The 17,742-nt window shown below is 41.9% G+C and overlaps 1 protein-coding gene across 1 annotated transcript in view; it reads left to right on the top strand.

Moving 5' to 3' along the window:
- POLG (DNA polymerase gamma, catalytic subunit) overlaps positions 1–17,742 on the top strand; it is a 47,501-nt gene that overhangs the window by 5,257 nt on the left and 24,502 nt on the right. Inside the window, exons 4-9 of the mRNA XM_067471451.1 lie at positions 1,967–2,134; positions 6,103–6,249; positions 8,306–8,385; positions 10,876–11,058; positions 14,705–14,856; positions 16,947–17,070. Coding sequence (XP_067327552.1) covers positions 1,967–2,134; positions 6,103–6,249; positions 8,306–8,385; positions 10,876–11,058; positions 14,705–14,856; positions 16,947–17,070 — 854 coding nt within the window. The remainder of the gene's footprint in view (positions 1–1,966; positions 2,135–6,102; positions 6,250–8,305; positions 8,386–10,875; positions 11,059–14,704; positions 14,857–16,946; positions 17,071–17,742) is intronic.

The following is a 17,742-nucleotide window of genomic DNA, read 5'->3' on the forward strand; positions in this document are numbered from 1 at the left end:
TTTCTTTTATTTACTCCCTTCTTATGCTCCTTCTACACTGCCATGTAATTCAGATTATCAAATCAAATAATCCAGATTATCTGCTTTGAACTGGATTATATGAGTCTACACTGCCATATAAAATCCAAATGGAAAAGCAGAACACTAACCCCGTCCTTCTCCTCAGGATTGTCTTTCAGAAAGGAAGGAAAAATAATGTCTTGGCAGGGTCTGTGTTTGCTTTGGAAGCAGCACATGAATTATTATTATTATTATTATTATTATTATTATTATTATGGGATCTGTGTTTGCTTTGGAAGCCGCACATGAGTATTAATAATAAATATTGATGTTATTGTAGTTATTTTTATTGGCTCCATGTTTGCTTTGGAAAGAGCACATGAATTATTATTATTATTATTATTAAAATGGGCTGTGCGTTTAATTTGCTTTGGAAGCTGCACATGAGTAATAATAATAAATACTGATGTTATTGTAGTTATTTTTATTGGCTCCATGTTTGCTTTGGAAAGAGCACATGAATTATTATTATTATTATTATTATTATTAAATGGGCTGTGCATTTAATTTGCTTTGGAAGCTGCACATGGGTAATAATAATAAATATTGATGTTATTGTAGTTATTATTATTGGCTCCATGTTTGTTTTGGAAAGAGCACATGAATTATTATTATTACTATTATTATTAAAATGGGTTGTGAGTTTAATTTGCTTTGGAAGCTGCACATGAGTAATAATAATAAATATTGATGTTATTGTAGTTATTATTATTGGCTCCATGTTTTCTTTGGAAAGAGCACATGAATTATTATTATTATTATTATTATTAAATGGGCTGTGTATTTAATTTGCTTTGGAAGCTGCACATGAGTAATAATAATAAATATTGATGTTATTGTAGTTATTATTATTGGCTCCATGTTTGCTTTGGAAAGAGCACATGAATTATTATTATTATTATTATTATTATTATTATTAAATGGGCCCTGCATTTAATTTGCTTTGGAAGCTGCACATGAGTAATAGTAATAAATATTGGTGTTATTGTAGTTATTATTATTGGCTCCATGTTTACTTTGGAAAGAGCACATGAATTATTATTGTTGTTGCTATTATTATTATTATTATTATTAAAATGGGCTGTGCATTTAATTTGCTTTGGAAGCTGCACATGGGTAATAATAATAAATATTGATGTTACTGTAGTTATTATTATTGGCTCCATGTTTGCTTTGGAAAGAGCACATAAATTATTATTATTATTAAAATGGGCTGTGTGTTTAATTTGCTTTGGAAGCCGTACATGAGTAATAATAATAAATATTGATGTTATTGTAGTTATTATTATTGGCTCCATGTTTGCTTTGGAAAGAGCACATGAATTGTTGTTTTTATTATTAAAATGGGCTCTGCATTTAATTTGCTTTGGAAGCTGCACATGAATTATTATTATTATTATTATTATTATTATTAATAATAATAATAATGATAATGATGATGTTATTATTGGCTCAGTGTTTGCTTTGGATTTTATATGACAGTGTTGGTGTGGCCATAGAAATGACTTAGAGCACATGTGCCAAGGTCAAACTCTCCATGACAGTTCATGTGACCCTTCAGAATAGGCATGGGCAAACTTTGGCTCTCTTAAGCGGCTGAGGGGAAAAAGGAAAGGGCCTGAGGCTGTTAGGAATGGTGAGAGTTGAAGTCCCAAACACTCAGAGGGCCAAAGTTTGCCTATGTCTACTCTAGAAGCTGGACTACAATCAATTCCTGTCCTTCCCATCATTCAGTGTCATGATGAGCTGATGGGACTTGTGATCCAGTAACATCTGGATAGCTGCAGTTCATTCTGTTTAGTCAGCGGGTTTTTGCATTTAGATACATACAAGGCTTGTAAATATGAAGGCACACAATGATATCGATTCAAATGTTGTTTGTGTGTCCTTTCAACGCCCATTCCAGGGTTCCCGGATGCGTTTCCTGGACACAATGAGTATGCACATGGCTATCTCGGGACTGACGGGGTTCCAGCGCAGCCTTTGGATGGCGGCAAGGCAAGGCAAGAGGAGAGGGCAGCAGCAGGTCCAGGAGCACATCAAGAAAACACGCAGCAAAACGGGTGGCTCCACCGTAAGTTGAAGAAGAAGTGGAGGATTTATTTATTTACCCTATTTATATTATTATTATTATTATTATTATTATTAACTTTATTTATACCCCGCAAAATCTCCCAAAGGACTTGATGCGGCTTACAAAGGCCAAGGCCGCCGCCAACAACATACAATACACAGTAAAACTCATAAGCAAATAATAAAACCTCAGGCAAACAATAAAACAATGACACCGTGACGCAATTAAAAACCTAGAGGCCGGGCCAAATGTAATGGACAAAATTTAAAAGTGCTGAGCCTGACAGGTAATATGTAGAGGTATTTGGAGGTAGGTGCAATGTGCAGATAATCCTGAATCTCTAACAAAGTGTGTTTGGGACTTGAAGCCAGGAGTTTCCTATTGTGGGAAGGCACACTGGAACAGCCAGGTCTTCAGGCTCTTCCTGAAGACTGCCAATGTTGGAGCTTGTCTGATGTCCTTGGGGAGAGAGTTCCAGAGTTGGGGAGCCACCACAGAGAAGGCCCTGTCCCTCGTCCCCACCAAACACGCCTGCGACGCAGGCGGGATCGTGAGCAGGGCCTCTCCAGATGATCGGAGGGAGCGTGCAGGTTCGTAAACGGAGATGCGGTCACGCAGGTAGGCAGGTCCCAAAACGTTTAGGGCTTTGTAGGTAAGCACCTGCACCTTGAATTGGGACCGGAAAATGAACGGCAGCCAATGGAGCTCCTTGAACAGGAGGGTTGACCTCTCTCTGTAAGGAGCACCAGTTAACATCCTGGCTGCCGCCCGCTGAACTAGCTGAAATTTCCAAGCCGTTTTCAAGGGCAGCCCCATGTAGAGATTATTACAGTAGTCCAATCTAGAGGTGACCAAGGCATGGATGTTGATGTTGTTTTGATATTGCTAGGCTGTTGTTGGATTATGTTTTGTAATTTGCTCCATGTTGTACACCGCTGTGAGTTGCCCCTGGGCTGAGAACAGCGGTCTATAAGCACAGTAAATAAATAAATAAATAAATGGACCACCCTGGCCAGATCAGCTTTCACGAGGTACGGTCGCAGCTGGTGCACGAGCCTCAGTTGTGCAAAAGCCCTCCCGGCCACTGCCAACGCCTGAACCTCAAATGTAAGCGATGAAGCCAAGAGGACTCCCCAAACTGCGGACCTGTGACTTCAGGGGGAGTGCAACCCCGTCCAGCACAGTTTGCCACCCAATACCCCGATCCGGTTTTCGATCGACCAGGAGGACCTCTGTCTTGTCGGGATTAATCTTCAGTTTGTTCCTCCTCATCCAGATAGCCACAGCGGCCAAGCATTCGTCCAGCACCCGAGAGGCCTCCTTGGAATTGGGTGGAAATGAGTAATAGAGTTGTGTGTCATCTGGGTAGAGGTGGCACCTAACTCCAAAACTCCGGATGACCTCTCCCAGTGGTTTCATGTAGATGTTAAAAAGCATGGGGACAGAATAGAGCCTTGCGGGACCCCACAGTTCAAAGGCCAGGGGTCCGAGCAGGCATCTCATTTATATATATTTTTGGATCCCCCCGATGGTGCAGTGGGTTAAACCGCTGAGCTGCTGAGCTTGTTGACCAAAAGGTCGCAGGTTTGAATCCGGGGCGCGGAGTAACGACGCTCCGTGCAGTCATGCCGGACACATGACCTTGGAGGTGTCTACGGACAATGCCGGCTATTCGGCTTAGAAATGGAGATGAGCAGCACACCCCAGAGTCAGATATGACTGGACTTAATGTCAGGGGAAAACCTTTGCCTTTACCTTATATTTCTATTTTTAAAGGCTCATACCCGGTCTTTCTCAACCCTGAAAGTGATTCAAGGTGGCTTTACATAGAGGCAATTATTCAGTGCCTTAAAACAACATACAATTAAAATAAACATTTAAATTAACATTAGAATTAATGCACATTAAAACCTTTAAAAAATCATTGCTTTTGCTATTCAATCATAATCTGGAGGTGTTCCAGTAGTCATTGCACATATTCTGTACCTATTATTGCACTGCAATTATTCTCTGAAGGCTTGATCCCAAAGGGGCTGATCAAATTTCATTGGAGAGGGAGTTTCATAGACAAGGGGCAAATGTGAGTAGATCAATAGGTACTGCTACTGTGGGAAAGTAACAGAGCTCCATGCCATCATGCCGGCCACATTACCTTGGAGATGTCTATGGACAACGCTGGGTCTTTGGCTTAGAAATGGAAATGAGCACCATCCCCCAGAATCGGACATGACTGGACTTAATATCAGGGGAAAACCTTTACCTTTAATGTATTACATTTTATCTGTTGTATGGCACCACTGAGTGCTATTTTGTAAGCTGCCCCGATTTCCTCTGGGAGATGTGGTGGCATATAAAAAAGTATTATTATTATTAATCATCATCATACATCCTTTGAGAGAAGTTCCAAAACATACCTGAGTTCTCATTCACAACTTAATACATTGTTTATATTATTTGATGGAGCCCTGAAAGGCGCAATGGGTTAAATCCTTGTGCTGGCAGGACTGCTGACCGAAAGGTCTGCAGTTCGAATACAGGGAGTGGGGTGAGCTCCCATCTGTCAGATCTAGCTTTTCATGTGGGGACATGAGAGAAGCCTCCCACAGGATGGTAAAACATCTGGATATCCCCTGGGCAATGTCCTTGCAGACGGCTAATTTTCTCACACCAGAAGTGACTTGCAGTTTCTCAAGTTACTCCTGACACTATATATATACACACACACACATGTGTGTATATATGTATGTATGTATGTATGTATGCATATATATATATATATATATATATATATATATATATATATATATTTACAGGCGTCATTGAGTGACAGCTTTTTATATTGAAGGACATAAGCTCCACATATTGTGTTGTAGTTCAGCGTGATGATAACATTACTACTACTGGTAGAAGGGAGAAGAGGTCTGCGCAGATGTTGGAGGAGGAACAGCAATGAAAACGGATTAGGGAGATAATCATGGCTCCAAGTGATTCTGAGACGTTTGAAGGCTTCTCCGATTGTGAAATGGGGGATGGGGAGGAGAGCAGGGGAGTAAAGCGGGCTACTCGTGATCAAGAGTCCGACGAAGAGCTTCAAAGGAAGCGTATCCATGAAATACTTAGCGCTCCTACAGAAGATGAGGACTTCATGGGGTTTGAAAGGAGTGATATGGGAGAGGAGGAGGAGGTGGATTGGACCTGTGTTCAGGAGATTAGGGACATTTGTAACCAACCCACCTCCAGTGATGAATTTGAGGGGTTCACAGGGGATTGGCAACCGGGGAGCACTTGGCAAGACCTAAGTCTTGACAGACGCTGGCAGAGGTGGAGAGATGGGCGCTCGGGTTCAGCTGCGGGGATGGAGGCAGCTGAGAGCGATGAGGAAAGGGTGGGGAGCTCATCATCCTCTGATGAGGAACTGTAGGATAAAAGTGGATTTTGGTTGTATGGCTCTTTGCAGAAGGCAAAGTGTCTCTTTTGGGATGTGAATCTTTGTTACTGCCAACTCTTGAGCTTGGGTCCTTGGACTACAGATTCCTGTGTTCCTGCGTTCCTGTGTTTACCTCAACTCAGCAGCTTGACTTTGGACTGGTTTGACCACACTTTTGCTATCTGAACTTAAACAACTTGTTAACTTCATGTTTTGACCTTGCAACATTTTTTGGACTTCGTTTTGTGCCTCATGTTCTTGTGCTTATGAACTGTGTGAATTTTGAAGCAGATTGCTGAACATTTTTGTTAACCCGGATTAAACAGCGGTATAATCCGGGTTATGTTTGTGTTACTCGTATAATCTCGGTTTTTTGATGCCAATTTACTGCCAGAGCTTACTGCACTGAATTTAAGTGCGTAACAGACTTTGTTTGTTCAATAAAACTGTGTTTGAACCTTTTCCTTTGTGTTTGGCTTTACTGAGGCTTCTGGGTCTTGACAATAGTGTTCATTCTCTTTCTGCCCTTATCACTTTGCAGATTTCCTCCTGGGACTGGGTGAACATTAGCAGCATCAATAACCTAGCAGATGTGCATGCCTTATATGTGGGAGGCCGGCCGCTAGAAAAAGAAGCCCGGGAACTCTTTGTCAAGGGCAGCATGGATGACATCAGGAATAACTTCCAGGTGGGAGAGAATTATACAGCTTGAATCCATTCAGAGGAAAAACTCAAGGGGCTCAATGGTGTTTAGTGTCACGAGAGGCAGAAATTATCAAGGCAGGATGAGAAATTGTGAAATGTATATATTAGTTGCAATGATGATCTGTAAAGTGGGAAAGCCTTTTATGCAAATCAGTGCCACAAAATGCACATAGGGTCTAAAAAGGATCTTAAGTATCAAAGTTACATTTGCCTCATTTCTGCATTGAGGAAAAAGTTGTTGTTGTTACTGGCCTAGGCTAACTAGGGGCCCTTCCACACTGCCATATAACCCAGAATATCAAGGCAGATAATTCATAATATCTGCTTTGAACTGGGTTATCTGAGTCCACATTGCCATATAATCCAGTTCAGTGTGGATTTTATACAGCTGTGTGGAAGGAGCCTGAGAGTGTGAATCACTACAAGCTAGTTTGCAGTGTAGTTGCGGTGGCGCAATGGGTTAAACCCTTGTGCTGACCGAACAGTTCCAATCCACGAGAAAGGGTGAGCTCACGTCTGTCAGCTCCAGCTGTAATAAGAAATTCAACGTGAAAATTTGATAAATGTGAATTTAAAATGTGTGGGAATGAATGGAAGAATGGAAGGATGTATGGATGGAGCTAATAATTTTGGAGACACCAGTATAATATTAAGGTCTGCAATGACTAACTATTATTTATTTATTTATTTACTTTATTTGTATACCGCACTATCTCAGCCCGTAGGCGACTCAGTGCGGTTTACAACAGGTCAATATACAAAGTGCACAGCATTAGCATAACATTTAAACAGTAACTAAAGCAACTAAAACAATACAACGATACTACTAACTACCTGCTTGCTGCTTTGTGATTAAAACCTGTTAATGAGATCTGAAGAGTAAACTGTGATAAGAACTGGGACAGTGATAAAGGAAATGTTTGCAACCTTCCTTATGTTAAGAAGGAAGTCAACATAAGATCAACAGCAATCAAGAAGATCAACAACCGGCCAGGAAACTGGGATGGATCCAGGATGAAAGATGACTATCATTAATTTACCACTTTGGGACTACATCAACAGAATATTCCTATAAAAGACTCAGTCTAATAATGCTCAATTGTGGCAGACCTGAGGAGTCTGTTCCACCCGCCATGCTCTGCTCCATGGGAAGGACAGAGGTGGTGTATTTGGATAGTGGCAGACAGGCATGTAGCCGGGGGGGGGGGGGCTTGGGGGGCTTCAGCCCCCCCCCCCAAATTCTCATGGTGGTCCGCGAGAAGGCCTTACAGGTGCATTATTTAAACTGTTATGTTTTTTCATATCATGATCTGATCACCATGCTCAATATATCCCATATGCATGATGGGGGTATTGGGGTAACGATACAAAAGGTTTGCTAGGGTAGACCCTCTTTCACTCAGACTCAGCCCCCCCGAACCAAACTCAGCCCCCCTCCCCCGAAACAAAATCCTGGCTACGGGTCTGGTCCTTGGCATTGTTCTTCGGGAAAGAAGTTTTGGCATTTCGGTGTTTTGAAGTTTTGGCGTTATGGAACGATGTATTGGCAGGCTGCAGGAAGCAAGGTTTGGCCTAACAGGTGTTTCTCCAAGGAGGGAGAAAAGGATATGGTAATATTTTGGATACATATGGATGAATGCATGTACATGTGTGTGAATGTTGAGTGAAAATGTAATTCCCCTATGTTTGTTTGTTAACCAGTGTAATTGTGAATCCAATGTAGTTGCATATAATCTGTATGTCTGTATGTCCAATATCATTTTTTTTTTGTCTAAATGATTTTCTGTAATCTGATATACCTTCTCACACTGGAAATTGCATTAAAAAGAACCTATGCTTCAAAGTCATTGAAAAGTCATTCATGACACAGCTTCCCATGTAGGGGATATGAAAGAAGCCTCCCACAGGATGGTGACACATCCAGGGGTCCCCTGGGCAATGTCTCTGCAGACAGGCAATTCTCTCACACCAGAAGTTTCTAAAACATGATAAAAAAAATCTTTCACAAGTTATCTTCCGTTCCTTTTTTCTCTCCAAAGGACCTAATGAGATATTGTGCTTCTGATGTCTTAGCAACGCATGAAGTATGCCAGGAGCAGCTTCCACTTTTCCTGGAGAGGTGAGAAATTGGTTGTTTTTTTCAAAATATAATCTTTATTGAGCATTTTTCTTTTAAAATACAAGGTAATAAAATAGAAATAACATAAGAAGAAAGAGGAAAGAGGGAGTAGAGATAGAAAGAAGAGAAGAAGGAAAGGAGAAAGAAAAGGCTAAAGAGAGAGCAAAGAAACTAATAAAAAAGAAATAAACAGAGAAAAATAAAGAAAACAGAGATAGAGAAAGGAAACGCTAACAGCAGATAAGTAATTAAAAACCAGGAGAAAGATGATACATATCTCCTTTGTTGACTTCCTGAGTATCTTCCGAGTGGTTTTTCCTTTTCTTTCTTCCAACTTATCTTTTCTTCCCTCTTATTTTCTCTTCCTTCTATATTATTGTATTTCCATTCTTCTGTTTCAAATAATTTGTCATTTTTGTCCAGTCAGTTTCTCTTATTGGGGTCCCCTTATTTTTTGATATCAAGTATGTTAATCTGTCCATATTTCTAATGTCTATAATTTTTTTTATCCAATCACTAACTTCTGGAATCTCTTCTTTCTTCCATAATTTTGCGTAGCAAATTCTTGCAGCAGTATTCAATAGGAAAAGGAGCTTATCCATATTTTTATCTAACTTTTGATCTATTATCCCTAAAAGGAATACTTCTGGTTTGAATGGTATTCTTATATTTCGTATGTCCTGCAATGTTTCATGGATTTTTCTCCAATATGTTTTACATTTTGTGCATAGGGACTATTTACAATGGTGTAACAAATATAATCATGTTTTCCAAAATAATTAGTCGGATCAATAATAAGTCCTTGTTTAACTGGGTGCATATCTATAATTTTGTCCTCTTTAAATTTAGTTTATAAAACCTCAGAAGATATTATTTCAAACAAATGAAGAAACCTTGAAAGAAACCTGAAGAAGGGATACTCCTCCTGAAACAAGGACTATAAACACCCAGGAACCTTGTTGTAGTCCCAAGACTTTTTATCACATGAATATTATGTTTGTTACACTGTCGTAAATATTCCCAATGTGTTTGTTTATTCCAATTATTCCAATTGGTATTTTTGCTGAAGTTTATAGCAATAGGACATTTGTATATTGACATTGCCTTGGTGTATGGCAGTGTGCTAGGAACCACTTATTTATATTTTAAACTAGCTTGGGGACCCGGCACTGCCTGGGTGATTTGAGAAAGGCGTTGTGTGCCAAGGTTGGTCTTTATCAGTCATTTATGTGACTCACAGTGTTCTCAGGAAGTTAGTGAAGGTCCTTCAAGTCCCATCATCCGTGGTCCATCCTCCTCCAAACCGCACCAGGATGTAGAGTGGGTCATGAGGCCTTTTGTGTGCCAAGTTTGGTCTTTATTGGTCTTTGTTGGGGGCTGCAGTAGTCTGTGGGAACTGAAGGGTGGGAAGGTACTACAAATCCTATCATCCATTGTCCGTCCTCCCCCAAACCTCACCAGGACGTAAAGGGAGTCATGGAGGTTATGTGTGCCAAGTTTGGTCTTAATTGGTCACTGGATGAGGATCTCAGCGGTCTCGGGAAGTGAGTGGAACTACTTGAAGTCCCATCATCCATGGTCTGCCCTCCTCCAAACTGCAGTAGGATGTAGTGTGGGTCATGGGGGCTCTGTGTGCCAAGTTTGCTCTTTATCAGTCTTTGTTGGGGGCCACAGTTGTCTGTGGGAACCGATGGCCTTGAAAGTACTACAAATCAAGGGTCTGGAGAACAAGCCCTATGAGGAGCGGCTTAAGGAGCTGGGCATGTTTAGCCTGAAGAAGAGAAAGCTGAGAGGAGATATGATAGCCATGTATAAATATGTGAGAGGAAGATACAGGGAGGAGGGAGCAAGCTTCCTTTCTGCTGCCTTGGAGACTAGGACGCAATGGAACGATGGCTTCAAACTACAAGAAAGGAGATTCCATCTGAACACGAGGAAGAACTTCCTGACTGTGAGAGCCGTTCAGCAGTGGAACTCTCTGCCCCGGAGTGTGGTGGAGGCTCCTTCTTTGGAAGCTTTTAAGCAGAGGCTGGATGGCCATCTGTCTGGGGTGATCTGAATGCAATATTCCTGCTTCTTGGCAGAATGGGGTTGGACTGAATGGCCCAGGAGGTCTCTTCCAACTCTTTGATTCTAGGATTCAATGAATCCAATTAACCTTTGTCCATCCTCCCCCAAACCTCACCAGAATGTAAAGGGAGTCATGGGGGTTATGTGTGCCAAGTTTGATCCAGGTCCGTCACCCATGCTGGTCACAGCGGCCTGTGAAATTGGCAGCCAATCAGAAATCTGCCACATACACCGTCCTCCCTCCGCATACAAACACTGACTTTTATTAGATACATAGACATCGATAGATAGATAGATAGATAGATAGATAGATAGATAGATAGATAGGTTGTGTGTCTAAGGTTTGAAAAGTGCTGTCCAGGAGCAGCCAGTGAAATGATTTGCCATTGGTAGATGATTCTCTTTCTGTCTCTGCCCTAGATGTCCCCATCCTGTGACATTTGCAGGAATGCTGGAAATGGGAGTCTCCTATCTTCCTGTCAATCAGAACTGGGAGAGGTACCTGGAAGAAGCTCAGCTCACCTTTGAGGAGCTGCAAAAGCAGATGAAGAAATCCCTGATGAACCTGGCTGACAGTGCCTGCCAGCTGCTTCACGAAGAGAGGTTCGTTGATAGCATAGCTTTAGTGCGATGCAGTGTATTGTATGCATTATTGGAGACCGATTTCAGAGCTTCATTGAGGAGGAGCAAATGTATATATATGAGGAGCATGAAGTGAAACAGAAAAGCGATCAGTAGCAATGTGTCATGAATACTTTTTGAACCTTTACTCCATGGTTTAATCCAGGGGTCCTCAAACTACAGCCCACGGGCCACTTCCGGCCTGCCAAGGGCACTTATCTGGCCGCGCACCCCCCCCCCCCCACACACACAGTGCCCCTCCCTTGGCTGGCTCACCCTATCTGTCAGGCCCGATGGGCAGCGTGAGCCATCCAAGGTGCTTTATGTGAGAGTAGGCCGCGCAGTGCTGCGCCTCCCTTGGCAGGCTCACACTTCCCATTGGGCCCGATGGGCAGTGTGAGCCAGCCAAGGGAGGCTGCCCCAGCGCTCCATGCAGTCAGGCTGGCGACATGACCTTGGAGGTGTCTACGGACAACGCCGACTCTTCGACTTAGAAATGCAGATGAGCACCACGCCCCAGAGTCAGACACGATTGGACTTCATGTCAGAGGAAAACCTTTAACTAGGAAAATTGTGGAAGATCCAGGGTGGGAGAAAGAACTCTTGTCTGTTGGAGGTAGGTTGGCCTAGGGAGCAGCTCTTTGGGCCCACCCCTGCTCCCGGGGAAAGACTTCCATTTTGGAGTCCTCCCTGCCTGTTCAGTTCTGAAGAAGGAATCTGATGTGCTGGAGGCTGGACAGGTAGCTATCTCACAGGTGCGGCTTGCGGGAACGAGAGACAGGGCCTTTTCTGTGGTGGCCCCTCGGCTTTGGAACGCCCTCCCCATAGAGGTAAGATCAGCCCCTTCGCTGATGGTGTTTCGGAAAAGATTGAAGACATGGATGTTCAAACAAGCATTCAGTTAATCCGGTGCAAGGAATTTGATGACTAAGAATTGGTAATCATGGACGATGAAATTGGACTGCGATTCTAGTTAAGAGATGCACTGGATTATATTGGTGGCCCAATATTATGTATTGTATGTTGTTTTTATGCATTTTAAACTGAATTATTGTGATTGTTGCAGAGTTGTAAACCGCGTTGAGTCGCCAATTTAGGCTGAGAAACGGCGGTATACAAGCGCAGTAATAAATAAATAAATAAATAAATAAATGAATAGCTCCGACAAACCACTGTAAAAACTATTGAGAACAATTGAGAACAATTGAGAAATTAAGATAGAGAAGTTTATTGAGAAGAATTGAGCTATAGTTAGATAGGTTATAAGAGAGTTATAGAGTATAAAAAAATAGATATTGAGCTTTGAGAATTGAGTTTTATAGAGTCTTATAGAGAGAGAGAGAGAGACTGCATTGCCTTATCTCCAAGGCTAATCTGGAGCTTAGATAGATAGGGAAAGATTTGTTCTTTCTAAAAGGCAACAGCTCTGGATTATTTGGTTTTATCAATTGACTGTTCTGTTTGCAACTTAGAAATAAATATCCTTTTTTGATGTTCAGAACTTGTAATAAACTCAGTCGCTGAGAATCTCAGTCTTCTCAAGAAAAGCACTGGCAGTTCACCCAGACATAGGGAACAGCACATCATAGTTTTGTTTCTAAAAGTGTCTGGGTGTAACGGCACAATAATATAATATAATATATTGTATATACATATAATATTTATAATATTATAATGTAATACAATATAATACTACTACTAATAATGCAGTATTATAATTATATATGTTACTAGCTGTCCCCTGCCACACGTTGCTGTGGCCCAGTCTGTTGATCTGGAAAATAAAGTAATGAGAAAGTGTTGGTTTCTAATCTATGTCATGTCTTTCTGCTTGTGGGTAAACAGTATCTCTTGCTGTTTCTTTGTCAGTGTTAATATGGAGAGTGTCTGGTTTGTCCACCTTGGAACATGCAACATATCATTGTCCCTCTGTAAGGATCCCTTTCAAATTTATGATACTATATGTGTGTGTGTGAATCATATCTCTATCTATCTATCTATCTATCTATATCTATATCTATGGCTGGATGGCTCTTTGTCAAAAGAACTTTGATTATGTTTCTTGCCCTGATGAAGGGACTTGGATTGGATGGTCTTTAGTATTTTCTGTTGGTCATGGGGGTCCTGTGTGGGAAGTTTGCCCCGATTCTGTCGTTCGTGGGCTTCAGAATGCTCTTTGATTGTAGGTGAACTGTGAATCCCAGTGACTACAACTCCCAAATGTCAAGATATATTTTCCCCAAACTCCATCTGTGTTCATATTTGGGCGTATTGCGTGTTTGTGCCAAGTTTGGTCCAGATCCATCATTGTTTGAGTCCACAGTGCTCTCTGGATGTAGGTGAACTACAACTCCCAAACTCAGGGTCAATGGCCACCAAACCCTTCCAGTATTTTCCATTGGTCATGGGAGTTCTGTGTGCCAAATTTGGTTCAATTCCATCATTGGTGGAGTTCGGAATGCTCTTTGATTGTAGGTGAACTATAAATCCCAGCAACTACTACTCCCAAATGACAAAATCATAATTTTTTGAGTGATGGTCACTCCTTGTGTTGACAAATTTGGTGTGATTTCGTTCACTGGTTCTTTTGTTTTTTAGGTACTCATTATGCACAGAGTATTTATATATGTATAGATATTACATGTAATATTACCAATAATAATACAATATAATGGTATAGTACAATATAGTACTATTTAATACTGATATTGTACTATGCTAATAATATAATATATTGTGTCTAGATCTAAGGAAGTAATGCTACCCCTCTATTCTGCTTTGGTTAGACCACATCTGGAATATTGTGTCCAATTCTGGGCACCACAATTCAAGAGAGATATTGACAAGCTGGAATGTGTCCAGAGGAGGGCGACTAAAATGATCAAGGGTCTGGAGAACAAGCCCTATGAGGAGTGGCTTAAGGAGCTGGGCATGTTTAGCCTGAAGAAGGGAAGGCTGAGAGGAGATATGATAGCCATGTATAAATATGTGAGAGGAAGCCACAGGGAGGAGGGAGCAAGCTTGTTTTCTGCTTCCTTGGAGACTAGGATGCGGAACAATTGCTTCAAACTACAAGAGAGGAGATTCCATCTGAACATTAGGAAGAACTTCCTGACTGTGAGAGCCGTTCAGCAGCGGAACTCTCTGCCCCGGAGTGTGGTGGAGGCTCCTTCTTTGGAGGCTTTTAAACAGAGGCTGGATGGCCATCTGTCAGGGGTGATTTGAATGCAATATTCCTGCTTCTTGGCAGAATGGGGTTGGACTGGATGGCCCAGGAGGTCTCTTCCAACTCTTTGATTCTATGATTCTATGATTCTATGATATATCTTGTAAGCTGCTCTGAGTCCCTTTCGGGGTGAGAAGGGTGGCATATAAATGTCATAAATAAATAAATTCTAGCTTGCCTTGTACTTGTGACAAACTTAGGGATTTTTCACAGAAGGAAACCAAATGGCAAAGTCATGTTTCCTTAAGCTGAAAATTGTTTACTTAAAAGACTTGACTTTCCTAACTTAGCTTTGGAATCTGCTGCTGTTAATGAGCCTTCCAACATAAATTGTAAATAAGTGGATACTTGCAGACCAAATCTCACAGATGGCAGTAATTTGTATGTTTCTGTATGACACAGGTACAAAGATGACCCCTGGCTATGGGACCTAGAGTGGGACCTTCAAGAATTTAAGCAGAAGAAGAAGAAAAATGGGAGGAAAAAGGATCGAGACAGTAAGGAAGACTTTCCTAAAGTGGTGGGAAAAGAATCCACGACAGAGTGCGAGGAAGGTAAATCGACAGTATGAAGATCATAGCTAACTGCTGCCTTGCTAGTATGGGACACAGTCTGGTTTCATTTGTTGGAATTGTGTGTTTCTGGGAATATTATTTACTTACAGTATTTATATTCCGCCGACTCACCCCGCAGGGGACTCAGGGCGGATTACAATGTACACATCTATGGCAAACATTTATTTATTTATTTATTTATTTGAGGTACTTCTACCCCGCCCTTCTCACCCCCGAGGGGGGACTCAGGGCCACTTTCAAAAGAAGGCACAATTCGATGCCTGTGTCAAAAATACATACATACATAAAAGCAATTAAACAGTTAACAGGTTAGGTTCTTGTAGGTTTTTTCGGGCTATAGGGCCATGTTCTAGAGGCATTTCTCCTGACGTTTCGCCTGCATGTATGGCAAGCATCCTCAGAGGTAGCGAGGTCTGTTGGAACTAGGACAATGGGTTTATATATCTGTGGAATGGCTGGGGCGGGGCAAAGAGCTCTTCTCTGCTGGAGCTAGGTGTGAATGTTTCAACTGATCACCTTCATTAGCATTTGAAGGCCTTCCTGAGCCTGGGAAAATCTCTTGCTGGGAGGTGTTAATGTGTGCCTGGTTGTTTCCTCTCTGTTGTTTTTTTGTTGTAATTTTAGAGTTTTTTAATACTGGTAGCCAGATTTTGTTCATTTTCATGGTTTCCTCCTTTCTGTTGAAATTGTCCAGATGCTTCTTGTGGATTTCAATGGCTCCTCTGTGTAGCCTGACATGGTGGTTGTTGGTGTGGTCCAGCATTTCTGTGTTCTCAAATAATCTGCTGTGTCCAGGCTGGTTCATCAGGTGCTCTGCTATGGCTGACTTCTCTGGTTTAAGTAGTCTGCCGTGCCTTTCATGTTCCTTGATGCGTGTCTGGGCAATGCTGCGTTTGGTGGTCCCTATGTAGACTTGTCCACAGCTGCATGGTATACAATGGTAGACTCCTGCAGAGGTGAGAGGATCCCTCTTGTCCTTTGCTGAACGTAGCATTGATTGGATTTTCTTGGTGGGTTTGTAGATTGTTTGTATGTTATGTTTCGTCATCAGCTTCCCTATGCGGTTAACAGGTTAAAATCATCAGTACATAACACAATAGTAAACAGTCTCATGCTCAGTGTCCAGAGTTCCATAAATCCATTCCGTTCCGTCAATTCCTGCCCATTATTCCGTCCAGAATGTCCAAAAGCCTGGTCCCACATCCAGGTCTTCAATTTTTTTCTAAATGAAAAAAGGGAAGTCGCTGATCTAATCTCCCCAGGGAGTGAGTTCCACAGGTGAGGGGCCACCACCGAGAAGGCCCTGCTCCTCATCCCCTCCAGCCTCACTTGTGATAGAGGCGGGGTCGGGAGCAGGGCCTCCCCAGAAGATCTTAAACTCCGAGGTGGGACGTTCAATGCCAAAGACACACAACAGATATAGACAAACAGTCAGAGGCTATTTAACTTTTTTGGCTGCCAGGGGAGCTGTCGCTTTCATCGTTCATCTGCGACAGGGATGAAGTACTTCCGCATTCCCCGCATGCTTTTGCTGGAGTCTTTTTTATGGCCTCGTAAATTAGTTAAATTAGCCTCCCCACACATAGCTGGTAGCTAATTTTCCTACTTGACAGATGCAGCTGTCTTTCGGGTTGCAAAGGTCACTACCTCACTACCTCTGAGGATGCTTGCCATAGATGCAGGCAAAACGTCAGGAGAGAATGCCTCTAGACTGTGGCCATATAGACCGAAAAAACCTACAACAACCCACTATTCTTATAGAATCATAGAATCAAAGAGTTGGAAGAGACCTCGTGGGCCATCCAGTCCAACCCCCTGCCAAGAAGCAGGAATATTGCATTCAAAGCACCCCAGACAGATGGCCATTCAGCCTCTGTTTAAAAGCTTCCAAAGAAGGAGCCTCCACCACACTCCGGGGCAGAGAGTTCCACTGCTGAATGGCTCTCACAGTCAGGAAGTTCTTATGCTGTTTGGATAGTCTTCTGCTGTTATGAGAACAGCTCCAGATTATTGTGCTGTCACTTAGAAATGCTGCTTTCTGGGTTTCTTTTGTAATGTCATGAGAATAGATCCTGGCCCTCCAACGGAAGAGGAAGAACAGGGCATCCATGAGAGCCGGCTGTCCCTGAATCGCCTAAAGGAAACGGTGGCTTTGCAGCCGAAGAGGATTCAGCATCTGCCAGGCCATCCAGGGTGAGTTGCTCAAGGAAAATGACGTATGCTGATCAGATGTTAAGATTTCCCCTTGACATTAAGTCTAGTCAAATCCAACTCTGTGGGGTGATACTTCTCTCAATTTCTAAGCCGAAGAACCGGCATTGTCCATAGACACCTCCAAGGTCATGTAGCCAGCATGACTGCATGGAGCACCATTACCTTTCCACCAAAGCTGTATCTATTAGGCTTGGGTAACCACGGAAAAATTTGGTTCTAAACTCGTTTTGTTTTTAGGGGGCCCTTGCGTTTCGTTTTTTTAAATAATTCCGAAATTTTCCTTTTGAAAATTTCGAAATATACGACATTTCGTATAATTACGAATCAATTTGTTAATGGCGGACGCGATTGCGCATTATGCTAAAAAAAACCTCCAAATGGGACCGGGGGAACTTCTGAAGCTTCCCTCTTCCTCTGTTGTTGACTGTTGGTGTGATAAAACACACAACAACTATAAAACTTGCACCAGACATGCGAAAATAATTACGAAATAATTACAAAATAATTACGAAATAATTACGAAATAATTACAAAATAATTACGAAATAAATTGAAAAAATTGTTTCGAATCTAATTTACTCCTCACACTACTCCTGCATGGCTCAATATTGTATCGTAAGCTAATTTAAATACGAATTAATAACGAATTAC

This window comes from Anolis sagrei, chromosome 9, assembly GCF_037176765.1.
Source record: "Anolis sagrei isolate rAnoSag1 chromosome 9, rAnoSag1.mat, whole genome shotgun sequence".
Classification (NCBI taxonomy): Eukaryota; Metazoa; Chordata; class Lepidosauria; order Squamata; family Dactyloidae; genus Anolis; species Anolis sagrei.